Below are 13904 nucleotides of genomic sequence, written 5' to 3' on the forward strand. Positions count from 1 at the left end.
CGCAACATAAAATAGACTCCCCTCTCCTACTTTCTAAAATTAACATCAAAGTTCCCAATCGATCTTCCAGAATGTCCTCTTATAATCCCCTTTACATCCCTTTTTCCCACACAAACTATAGAAAAAATTCCTTCTTTATAAGATCTTGTAATAGCTTTAACGATTTGCACAAACGTTTTGACTTAGACATATTTAACTCAACGGTTACCGGCACAATAAGACTTGTATCTAAGCATTGGTTTGACGGTGTTCTCTGACTGTCGTTTAATATTAATTACTGATCTTTGAATATTTAAATATTTCAAAATTAATAATAATTATAAATGTCTGTACTTATCTTTTAATAAGCTATAATTTTTCTATAAGTGAGTTTATGTAAATTTTTGTAAGCGTTCGTAATTAATTAGTTTCTAAATGTGAAAACGTGTAAATGGTGTCTAGATTTTATACAGCCTTCTATAAATTAAAAAACACTGTATGTTTTCCAAATTAAAAAAAAAAAAAAGAGTGCATACACATTTTTATAATTTAATATGGCATGTTTTGTAAATATACATATTGTATAAGTTGTTATAAGGTACTATGCAGCCAAGTAATGATATATCAGACCATAACTATTTACTTTATAATCTGACTATTGAACAACATCTTCATGTTATAATATTAATTTCTCCTTATAATAATAATCAAAACTGACAGAAGATGGCTCTATCTCCTAGACTATTTAGTTTTTGGTGTATAGGTAACTGGACTAAAACAACTATGTATTCGTATTTCAGATCCGCAACGCCGAGACGTCGAACTGTCTGGACACACTCGGCGGGAAAGCCGGTCAGCCACTCGGCATGGGATACTGCCACGGCATGGGTGGTAACCAGGTAAGTTCATGTTTTATGAAATTAATGAAAAAAAGAATGAATGAAATGAATTAATGATGTTTATTTGGATCAGATATGGTAATATACTAAAGTTACATGTTATAGTTGGTTTTTTGTGTATTGCAATAACAGTATAAATAATATGATTGAATGTATATGAATGAAGACTAGAACACAGTACGTAAAAGTTATAATATATAATCATTTATATTTCAAAATCGGGACGCTCCTGTCCTGGCACTATTGTCTTTTTATGGTTCTGTTGTAACTAAATGATACCCAAAGAAAGAGAAAAAGGTATAATTCCTCATCGTCAGCACGTCCCTCCTCCCTTGATAACTTTGGCCATTATCAACGTAATTAGTTAAACGAAATCTTGCACAGACTTCGTTTAACTAATTACGTTTAGACCCAGTTTCATCAAGCAATGTTAAATAAATAATGACTTGTTAAATCAGTTAACGGCCTATTAGAGCTATCGAGCGTTCCACCATGCCCTAATGTCATGTTAAATCACCTAACACGGTGTTAAATTTAATTCCTGCTATGGAGGTCCGTTAAATATGTAACAGGCTGTTATATGAGTCAAAATAACAACTTTCATAGACAATAATATGCAATATCAATAAAAGAATTTGTTTTGACTTTTGAGTCTTTCCGCCATGTTTCCGCTACGTTCTTATTATTAAGAGGAGTCCACACCGCCCTTTTTTCCATACAAACGTTGTCCCCTGTTTCCTCCCTGGATAATGCTAGTAGAGTTATCATTTTTTTCCTAAATATCTACGGCCACTAATACAATGTCCCTACGTTTTCTTTTTTTTCATAATTTAATTATTAAATAAGATATGAACGTTCAAAAACCCAAAAAAATGGCCAGATTTTTAGCTGTGTTCAAACGTCCAGAAAACAGATTTAGCTAGATTATACAAAAAAAAGCAAAACATAGGAACACAGCTCTTGCCTTTTTTTAATCTTTAGTGAAAAAATTACTTAAATCGGTTAAGTTTTGGAGAAGGAATCAGGGGACATCGAATCGTTGATTTTCTGGATTTTTTGCAGTTGTCTCTATCGCGTGAGGTAAGGGAGACAGCTATAGATATTACACGTACTTTTTTTTCATTTCTCTAGCCCCTGGTGTATCCTCTTAATTACTAGATGTCCCGCGCGGCTTCGCCCGCGTAAATTAGAAATTTTACAGAAACCGTACTTTTTCCCATAAAAAATATTTCCCCGTTTCTCCCACATTTTCTTGAGTTTCTTCGGTCGTATTAGTCTTAGCGTGATAATATAATATAATATAATATAATATAATATAATATAATATAATATAATATAATATAATATAATATAATATAATATAATATAATATAATATAATATAATATAATATAATATAATATAATATAATATAATATAATATAATATAATATAATATAATATAATATAATATAATATAATATAATATAATATAATATAATATAATATAATATAATATAATATAATATAATATAATATAATATAATATAATATAATATAATATAATATAGCTTATAGCCTTACTCGATAAATGAGATATCTAACACTGAAATAAGTTTTTAAATCAGACCTGTAGTTCCTGAGATTAGCGCATTCAAGCAAACATACTCTTCAGGTTTATAATATTAAGTATAGATTTTTTTAAATTATCGCTTGACAAACTCGAGTCTCGATCTAAAAGACTATGAAATGGTATAATATGGTAGTGATGATGATGATGATGAATGTAATTTGCATAGTAGCATATTATGCTTTCTGTTCTTAAAACAACGCCGAAACTCCCAAACTTGTATCTATAAAGAATCAGGAGTTCTCTCAGCACCTTCCGAACCACGACATACCAGGTATATCTCGGTGCAAAATCTTACTTGTTGGAAGCATATGCTTAGAATACTTCTCACGAAACCGAAGTCACCACATATTTTCCTATAAGTTTTGAGGAGTTCCCTCGATTAATTATGGATCCTTCATCAGATCACCACTTTTGTGAATATAATACCAAATTGGGATGATACCCTCTATACCAAAAGAAAAATTTTGAAAATCGGTTAACAAACGTCGGAGTAATCGTTGAATATAAGAAAACGAACATAACACCTCCCCCATTTTGAAAGTCGGTTTAAATTGTAGCCTATGTGTTATTCTGATGTATAAGCTATATTATTGTAAAGTTTCATTAAAATCCGTTCAGTAGTTTTTGCGTGAAAGAGTAACAAACACATTCATACATCCAAACAAACTTTCGCCTTTATAATATTAGTAGGATTTTCATAGTTATGAATAATTATTTATTTTCACTTTGTCAAAAATTCAGCCTTCAGATTTTCCTTGACATCGCAAATATACTAACTTGTATCAAAATTACCAAACCGAAATAAGTAAATAAAAGATGAAAAGATGTATTATTATTCATGTTTTCAGCTTTGACAGATAATAATTATTAACCTATGTAAGGTAAATTATACTATATATAAATTATACTATCTAAGGTAAATTAAGAAGAACTATATTATACCGTAACAAATGTATGCGATCAGTGATATTTTAATTTGGTCGAATTATCTACTATTATACTATTATGGAAGAAAGTGACGCATTGCAGCAAACATGTCTTATTAATCTTGCACATTGCAATTTCATCGCTTTATAACAAGAATGAACGAATTGATAGTTGTACACTTAACATTGCATTTACTAATCCGCTGTTAATTTTTTACTGTGGGACATAAGTATTTTAACAGTCTGTTTAATTTTCTAAGCTCCGTTAAGTAATGCCTCGTTAGGATTCAACAAACATAGGTTGGTGAAATTTGGGTCTCAACTAATTAAGTAAAATACTTGTGAGGTGTCAAGAGACAAGGGACATCGGAGTTATTTCTTATATGTACAAAAAAGCCTGTATGTACACTCAACAAAAAAAAAAGAGAGAGAGACAGAGAGAGAAACACGCGCTACCGCATGGCTTACAACTATAGCAAAAAGCACCGCGAAGTACATACACATGCGGTATCTATCTTGATCTATGTCTGTGGCAAAAAGTGTCGTTACAACTTCTTGGTCTTATTTTTTTCCGTCTAACCCCCTTTCGCAACGCGCGATAAGGAACTTCGTTCCAATATCATATTGTAGACTCGATTTGTAGCGCTATAAAACATTACAGAAGCAGAGATGCAATTCCTAACCTTTAAATTTGACGCATCACCTCACATTTTTAAATTTGCAGGTGTTCGCATACACGAAGCGTAAACAGATAATGTCGGACGACAACTGTTTAGACGCGGCCAACCCGCGCGGGCCCATCAAGCTCATACGGTGTCACGGCATGCACGGCAACCAGGAGTGGACGTATGATACTAAGGTGAGTAAACGAGAGAGAGAGATATACAGCATAACTGGTGAGACATGTTTAATACTTAAGGAGAGTACTCTGTACTCGATTCTCATTTTAATTATGTAATAAAATTAGGTACTTAATTTTTGTTGAATGAATCATGGACACTAAGTAAATTATGCTATGCGGCCGGCGCGGTGGTGTGCGCATCAAAGAAACCGCGCTGCTACCCTTCCCACGCGCGGTGTCCATGCGTTGGGTAAATATTAAATAATACTTTAAGCTACATTGACAAAGTGATTAAGTGTTTTTTTTCATCTAATATAATAGCCAAATATCACGTCCTCGAGTATTGAACATGTCTTACCAGTCATGCAGTATAACTCTAGCAGATTATAAAGATATTGGAAGATACTATAGCAGGGATGGCGAACCTTTCCTTGTCAACGTCTCACTTTTCTGAAGAATTCTTTAGTATGTCATAGACGTGCCTTATGCGTATTTTAAAATATAATTACCCAAGCCTAACTTTGCGCTTTTGTATAATAATCACTAGAATAATTTTATGATCAGTAGCGTGCTCCAAATTTAATGTCTCGTGCCACTTCTGGCACGCGTGCCATTGGTTCGCCATTCCTGTACTATAGTCTAAATAGGGCTACTCTACCAGAAGGTTCAAAATTTGTGGACCTTAAAAAGTTACAAGTAATAAATTATAGCGCGATTCTTTTTTGTTTAGCGCCACCTATCTGTGGCACATAGAATTTTCGTATTTAGAAAAACTCATCAGAATTATAATGTATTCACTATTCTTTTTATTACTTATATGTTTCTCTATGTCTGTTGCGTCTTTTCAAACTACCAAAGAATATATTTTAGTATTTGTACTTGCGTGTTTGTTATATTTTTTTACTCAGATTTTTTTTGTCTTTAAGGATTGTTAAAGTATTTAAAATATGTTTAATTTTTGTAACATTATTATTGATTTCAAACTGTGCTTTTTCAGACTCGTACGATAAAGCACACGAACACGGGCATGTGCCTGGACAAGCCGGCGGCGGCGGACGTGTGGAAGCCAGTACTGCGCGCGTGCGACCGCTCGCGGGGACAGCAGTGGCTCATGGCGCTCGACTTCAAGTGGCAGGCGCGCCGGCACAGCTAGTGACCGCCATGGTGAGTACCACATACAGCACACCGATACCGACATGTGTCCGGACAGCCGGCGGCGGCGAACTGTGCGGTCTGTGACGCATTTTATAAATGGTAATGTACGAGTATCTATCTTGGGCATTTGTGGGCGTTTAAAGGCGTTTTGACTATCTAGATTGTAGAAATTCGTGTGTTAAGGCCAGAAAGGATTAAATGCGAGGTTACATAATACCGTTGCGTTGTGGTGAGCCGCAGCGTCAACGTTTTGACGTTTTACATGCATATTTTTATGCTATACTAAAATGCGTTTCATCGACGGCCACGTGTTGACGAAATGAGGGATATGAAATGAAGTGACAGCAAAGGTTGCGTTAAGCTGCACATTGGTCAGCACCGTGTGCGCCGTACACGCCGCATAGTTCATGAAATGCGGCGTGTACGGTGCGGACGAATGTGCGAGGTTTCACATCATTTCATCATCACACACTTAAACTATCATTACAGGGTTTACCTAATTTCATACAACGAATTCTAAAATGAGGCGGCGCGTGCGTGCGTTGCAAGTCGCAACGGAGAATTGTCACTCGCCATTAAACTTTATAACTATGATAGCGGATTGACGCAACGCTTTACGTTAATATATTATATCTGAATAAGTTTAACAATAAAATAAAGTACAACTTTTTCGGAAAATTAAAATTATTATATACGTATAAATATTAAATACGTTTATACGTTATTAAATACGAAAAATCATAATCTTATTTCTCTTTTTTCAGGTTCGACAACGATAGACCATAACAGTCTTCCCCTGTCGTTATTAAAGATTTAAATCCTTTACTGTATCTAAAGTTTTATATCTACTAGAGTATATGGTGAGATTCACACAAAATGGGAGAGACGTGCTAACAGCAAAGATATACATCATTGCTCATTTAAACAAGCTCACTTTACCCTTCCGATTTTTTAAAATTAAAGAACTAAGTTGATAAAATATAAAGAAATTGGTATCTCTCTCTTGTTTTGTGTGTGAAGTGTGAAAGTCTACTTTCACATTTTCGTTATGGTGGCATTATGGTAAATAATAGTCTATATCTATAACCATACAGTGCCCAAGCAGTCTTAAACAACAAAAACAACAAAATTGCTTTCTGATTGGCCTCTAAAATCGGTCGTTAGACGTATATGAGATTATTTTGATTTTTGATAGAATCCGGACTGGATCCTATCAAATATCAGAATGAAGTTTTATAGATGTTAAAATAGCATAAAAGTGATATAAAATTAGTAAAATTTTAAATGACATAATCCAATCATAATGGCGTCATAATGATCATGTCGTTAGTAGACTGACCCCAGGTGAATCGTTGACAATACAAGCGCTGTAATGTTTTATTTCCTAAAATTTGCTCAAACTTAGGTGTTTGGTGTGACATAGAGTGAGTTTTATTTGCGATTTGGGAATTTGCGTAGATATAAATCGTAGACGGGTAGAGCCAAAGTGATGTAAGTAACGTTTTACATTTTTTTTTCTATAAAATCACTTTTTGATTGAATATAATTTTGTAAAATGAGAATATTATTTATGTATTCTTTGGTTTTCGTTCTCAATATTAACTTAAAGAACATGTCACACTATGGCTCTACCATATTTATGAAATTTGCTAGATTTTATTGAAATGCGTTGATGGCAATTATTTTCGAGATTATATTTGTTGTTGAGATGAAACACGAGCGTTAATCAAAGTCACAAATATTTAGTAGAGAAATAGAGTGAGTTTAAGTTTCTTACATGTTGATAGAACCAAGGTAGCTGTAGTTCGCGTACAAGAGATTATAATATCGAAACAGACATTTAATAGTAATTTTATAAATCTTATTTGCAACTGTATTAACTTTGTTTAAACGTAGAAATGAGTTCTTATTTTGTTGGTCACCTTTGTAACTTTGGTAGGCCAGTGTTTCATATTGTTTGTAAATACCACGTTCGTGATTTTAGACATAAATTGAGATTATAAAATATGTGTGAGCTTTCAAATCTCAAAACACGATAATTTTATTCCAACTTAGTTTTCCATCTGAAGTTGGCAACGTGGCTAACTTCAGACTGTAGATTTTTACTTTTTAACAGTTCCAAGTTTACTCATACTGTCAGAAATTTTTAGTGCTCGAACTAGAATAAACAATATTCAGTTGTATTAGACGTCCACTTCTGTACAATTAATAGTAATTGATTAGTTAGAAATATTTTATTGATATGCCTTCTTTTGTCTTCTTTTTATGAGCTATAATATTTATTAAATTTTATCAAGAGTCCGAGTGGCTTATGTCTTCTAGTGTAAAATTGTTTTATTCTTTTTACTACTCGAACCAGATTAGAACTGAGTAGTGAAGCTAGCGAGCGGCACACTAGTGTCATATAGACCAACTGCCTAACATTTGCCTCAAATATTTATTAGTTTCGTAGTTTTATTCACTGTATTGTATCGAGCAATAAATTTTTTAAATATTGAATATCCCAAGTTATATATTTTATACTTTGTCTTCTAGACTCTTGAGTAAGGTATATATTGTATATATTTAAAAGTTGTTTCTCTAAATATTGTAAATTTATAGTGTGAAGTTTTGGGTCGCATATAAGGAACGACCTAATAAATTTCACATAGGTTTTATTTATCAGGCCGTTAGTGCAAAAATATTTCTTTATTATCCATCAAGTATATATTTAGGATAGCTGCAAAAATACGATGAAATACAGGTGCTCAAAAAATAATTTTGGTGGGTTACACCACTTTTGCGCCAACGGCCTCGAACATAGACAAAAGTTGAATACTCTATATTCTAATTTTGCGATTTTATGTACGAATTTAAATGCATTAATAATAGTATAGCTGTCACGAATGTAATGTTTTTGATATTAAGTATTTAGGCAAGTATAAAAGGCATATCTTATACGTAGAGGCACATATTTTATTGCCATAATATAACTTCCAAACACTATTTCACGATACAACCACAATAGTTTAGCCGAGGGGCGAGGTGTAATCTTCTATTTGATATTTTGAAACTGTATTTGATGTTATTTCCAGTTTTTAAAGATTGCAATACTGGATGATTTATGTTTTAGCTGAAATATTTGCATTTTGTATAATTCCTATTTACATTATGAATGCTTTTATTTTACTTTAAGCGCTGCACATTTTATGGACCTTATGAAGATATAAGTGATTTGACGCAACAAGAAATAAGAATACTTTCACTATTTTTAGAAGTTTTTAAAACGTTTGAAGTGGGACAGAGGTAAATGTGCAGCTAACAGATTGCTTTTAGGAAATTGATTATTTTGTGTTAAATATTATTAAGTAACTGTCTGATTTTTTTATTAAAATATTTATTTATGAATGATAGAGAACTATCGTATAATTATATATTTAAGAAAGAAGACATCGGCATTTATATTTTAACATCACAAATACTGATATTAGTTTATATACATATTATATTGTGTTACAGACTACGCGATTTATTTTGTAAAATAGTTTTATTGCATAATGTTTTATGTAAATACATTGTTGATTGACTATTTCATGAGGCCGGTAGTGTTGTCTCCTTCATCTAAAATAGAGTGAAAGAGACAAGAAATGGCACATGAAGAAACCTAAACATTCGTCCACGTGATGATGAGAATTATTATATTTATTTATGAATCTCTGGGTATTGTTTGATGTTATATAAGGTGCCAAATCGGATAATTTTATTGTTAAAGCACATTCATTCCAATAGACAAGGTTGAGAATTAAAACTGACAGATATTCCGACTGATTATTTTGTTTCATTTACTCTTAGCGGGCCCCTAGAGTCTAGACGATCAATTTGATTGTGCAATATTATTGACTGTCCAATATTGAACGGGCCCGCCTTTCAATATTATTGTTAAATAAGTTGTTCAATATATTGTGTGTGATATTGCGCAATAAAATTTATCGTCTAGGAGCCCGCTTAGGCTAAGTTACTTATCTATTCTAAAGGTCAGTTAGACAAATCGCGAACTTTTTATAGTCCACTACTATAAAAAGTGAAGGGGAAGGTGCTAATTGTGTAGTCACTCGAGCGTCATAGAGACCTATAAGTAGGTATACATTCGGTAAAACTGATAAAAAAATAATAAGAGCGTTTTTTATTTTAGCGGTGGGTTCAGAAACTGCAGCCATTTTAATGTTTTGAAGAAGAAAATATGTTCAGAAAATTGCTTATTTAGGTAAATTATAAATATGTTTTAGACAACAAGGACTAAATCATTTAGTTAAGTGTAAACTAAAATATCTGCGAAGCTTAGTTAGGAAAATATGAAGCTTTATTTTTTTATATTTTAAAATGGCTTAAAAAACAATACAGGCTACAGGCTTAAAAAAAATTAACCCACCACGTGAGAAATCTGATTTCTATACCATGATAACGAGACACATGTCGGAAGCCTATACAAGCTTGATCTGACACGCTCGAGCTTGTCCCGAAATCCCCCTTCCCCTCCCCAACTATTAGCAGAGATGCAAGATCGATGTCGCATGCGGTGCCGCGGGCATTTGTGTCGTATTTAGAAGTGAATAGAGGGTTGGCTTAGTTACTAATTTATATAGATTCTAACTCAAAACTATATTTGAATATAAATAAAACATCCAAGTATTTTAATATTAAATATAATAAACTTAACGAATTTATAATACTTTATCTATCTTACATTACATTCATACAATATTTTAAAACTTTACAATTGAAAGTTTTTAGCACAAACAACATAAGTTTTTCAATTTTCATAAATACTTCCAACCTTACTAATAAAAATCACTGTGTATGGAAGGATTAGGTTTTTTGTCCTTGTCGATTCATTGCAAAACTTTGCTTGACAGAAAATGACAAAACATACAATTTTATACATCTCATAGCCGTAGGTTTACACGATCATCTCATCAATCTGATGACAATTTGATGGCTAAAAAGTATATAATAAAGAAATGTCCGTCCGTCAATCAATGGTTAGACGTGCAGTAGGCCTACTACGAAACCGTTTTGAGACTCAAACAATCGGACGAGAATGCCGCGTCCTGCTCTAACAACGTCATTTCACGTTTGTTACAGTAGGACGCAACATTCTCGTACGATTCTTTGAGTCTCAAAACCATTTCGTGGTACAGGCCCAGTTTTGCGTCAATCTTACCAGATTAATGGACTGAACTGATGAGAAACAGAGCGTGTAACCTACGTCTTAAAGTGTGGATTTTTTTATCAGTAAGGGCCAGAGTAAAACTTTAATCTTAAACACAGAGCACTAAAACGTGCTTAGAAAACCGAATAGTTTCCGCCTAAAGCGACATCTTTAGGAATAGTGTCTCTAGTTAAAACAGTTGAAAGATTAAAACCGTTGAAAATTAACACTTGTATATATAAAAAATATTATAATGTAATTGTTTTTGACGTGACAACGTCTAATAACTCGATACTTTTTTTTTAATGAAATATGGGGACAAACGAGCAAACGGGTCACCTGATGGAAAGCAACTTCTGCGCCCATTTTACAGTTATTTCAATATTGTGTTCTAAAATCCGCACCTACGGTACGCTCTACTTTGAAATTTTGCGGTTGAAATTGGCATGATAATTTTTTTTTATGAAATAAGGGGGCAAGCGAGCAAACGGGTCACCTGATGGAAAGCAACTTCCGTCGCCCATGGACACTCGCAGCATTAGAAGAGCTGCAGGTGCGTTGCCGGCCTTTCACGAGGGAATAGGGTAATAGGGGAGGGTAGGGATGGGAAGGGAAGGGAAAAGGGGAGGATCGGGAAGGGAATTGGGCCTCCGGTAGAGTCACTCACTCGGCGAAACACAGCGCAATCGCTGTTTCACGCCGGTTTTCTGTGAGAACGTTGTATTTATCCGGTCGAGCCGGCCCATTCGTGCCGAAGCATGGCTCTCCCACGCATATATATACACTACGGGCTGCATGCACGAAAAAGATTGTTCCGTTCCACAAGCGAGACGCGGCACGAACGAGAGAGGCATGATCGGCTCAGTTCGTAGTTGTCACGTCAAACTACCGTCCATTACAACCATTTTTTTTCTTATTATATATAAAATTCTCGTGTCACAATGTTAGTTACCGTACTCCTCCGAAACGGCTTTACTGATTTCCACCAAATTTTATATGCCTACTAGGCAGAGAATCGGCTACTGGGTACTTTAAGTGCATTTGTTGAATAAATAATAGTAAATTATTACAACTCGAGACTTACGGCGACCATTGTTTGTGTGACGGGATAGTGATGGACGTTGACATGGTGCTGTATTCATTTAGTCACTTCAATAAAATAATATGGGCGAAATACTTTATATGGCAAAACAACGTTGCCGGGATCATAATACTAGCTAGTATCACAGTATAGCAATATGACATATCCCTACAGTAGTGAAACGAATGTACTTGCGCAGAGCAACAGAGGGGTACCCGGCCCGGCCGGCCTAGCGGGCGGCGCGGGCCCGCGTACACAAACTCGCGAAGTTTGTGTACCTGCGCCCACAGGGGTGACGTTGGCGCGTTGTCTACGAATTTTGTGTTCTAACTTGTAAAACCATAACTTATAAACAATGGGATATTATAATAAATGTTCAGTGTACGGATGTAAATTTGATGCAAAAAACAAAAAGGATTTAAATTTTCATAAATATCGGCTCACAGTTTACACTAATATTGTGTTGGCCTTGGCGGCATTTATTTGCATCTCTGTTTTATTGTTTACGTTGTAAGAAGTGTAACAAGGAGAGAAACAATATAGAATAAATTAAAAATCTGTCAAACACTCCGTTACATACTAATTAGTACCTACCTAGCTAGGTACACACACCAAGTGTAACATTTTGTCCTTTGGACCGCCCTTACCGCGCACGTAATAAGAGTTTTTAACAGGGATGTTAGACGGCCACTTGGAAATCCTTGTATCGAGCTGGCTGAAAACTGGTACGCCTGTGCTTCGCTCCAGCCCTGCGAACACTGATGACAAACTGTGTCGGAAGTCGCATCCCAGTGAAAAAAAATTAATATTTTAATTTCGTACTTATACCTACTGTTAATAGAGGGCAGTAATCATCGAACGCACGGAAGAAATATCATTTTGAACTGCATTATCTTTTTTATATTATACTGCATAATTCGGGTATAAATTTATAACGAAGATTTTTATAAGAAACGAGGGTTCGTATGCTTAACCAAACAATGGAAAAGAAGTCCGAAGTAAAGAAATTGAGATTTCGAAAAAAACATTTTTACACACAACACAACTGTTAACGAGACTGCTTGCTATAAAAAAGTTTTATACATATTATTAAGGAAATCTGATTGGAATGTTTTTTTACATGCATCTTTGAAATTTGCCGGTTATTCTATATGGTCAGTGTATTTTGGTCGGTCAAGGGCCAATCTTGGTATTTTTGCGTACAAGGACCGAGTAGTCTTGGTACATGGTACGTGGAACCAAAACCTGGTATGTGTACCAAGAAATTGGTACGTCTGACATCCCTGGTTTTGAAGTGCTTCTCTTACACCTGACGTGTGATTAATGATTGGATATTTTATATTTTCGAATGCGTCTTCATTATTAATCCTTCGATCGTGATTCGTGGATCCTTGGAAATCTATTGTTATTCTATTGTGTCTCGCTCATCGGTGAGCTTATGGGGCTTGATGGGTTAATTAAATTTTTAAATAGAGAATTAAAATCATCTAAACATAAAGTTTCACGTAAATATCTGGCAGTACGACATAATAATATGTAAATAATAAATATAACACGCTGATTAAACAGATTAAAGGTTATGATTAAACAGATGCATTACAAGCACAATATTTTATTTTTATTTTATTTCCCGTTTCGTGGCAACCCTGGCATATCTGCTCGGTACCTGTCTTCGGTGGCGGCATCGTGCGACATCAAAGGCGTTTCGTTACTGTAGGGACTAATATTGCTATACTGTGCTAGTATTATGATAAATTATTCACAATCGATCATATTAATTCATTTTGAACGTTTTTTTTAAAAGGTGTCGTTAAACGCCATTTGGCTAGGTAATATGAAACAAATAAGATTTCCGCCAATGCGTATCTGGTCTTAACTGCGCACACATTACGGTAACAAAAAGTACCTTGCCTTAAAGTAAATTCATAATATTTCTACTAGAGACGCTATTGTATACCTATGTTAATACATAATTTATATCTAAGATTAGTAACAAATGATTACAAAATCATATGAATTCGGTAAATGACTAAATATGCAAAAGGTTAAGATAAGGCAAATACGTTATTCTTTTGCGTATTAAGAAACTTATTGCATAGACTATCTTGCCTTATCTGACATTTTTCAATGCCTCTTTTGCAACAATAATTTAATTTATCAAGGAGTAAAGAATGTACACACAAGATAATAACCTTTATGGGCAAGTAACTAGAAGACTCATTTG

General features: G+C 34.1%; 1 protein-coding gene across 2 annotated transcripts in view; it reads left to right on the top strand.

The window, feature by feature from the left end:
• LOC121735236 (polypeptide N-acetylgalactosaminyltransferase 5) overlaps positions 1–8427 on the top strand; it is a 42779-nt gene extending 34352 nt beyond the window's left edge. For both annotated transcript variants that reach the window (XM_042125990.1, XM_042125989.1), the window contains exons 11-14: positions 780–878; positions 4140–4274; positions 5254–5420; positions 6176–8427. In XM_042125990.1, the coding sequence (XP_041981924.1) occupies positions 780–878; positions 4140–4274; positions 5254–5409 (390 nt within the window). In that variant the 3' untranslated portion in view covers positions 5410–5420; positions 6176–8427. The remainder of the gene's footprint in view (positions 1–779; positions 879–4139; positions 4275–5253; positions 5421–6175) is intronic.
• The last annotated feature ends 5477 nt before the right edge of the window (positions 8428–13904 follow it).

Source organism: Aricia agestis, chromosome 17, assembly GCF_905147365.1.
Source record: "Aricia agestis chromosome 17, ilAriAges1.1, whole genome shotgun sequence".
Lineage (NCBI taxonomy): Eukaryota > Metazoa > Arthropoda > Insecta > Lepidoptera > Lycaenidae > Aricia > Aricia agestis.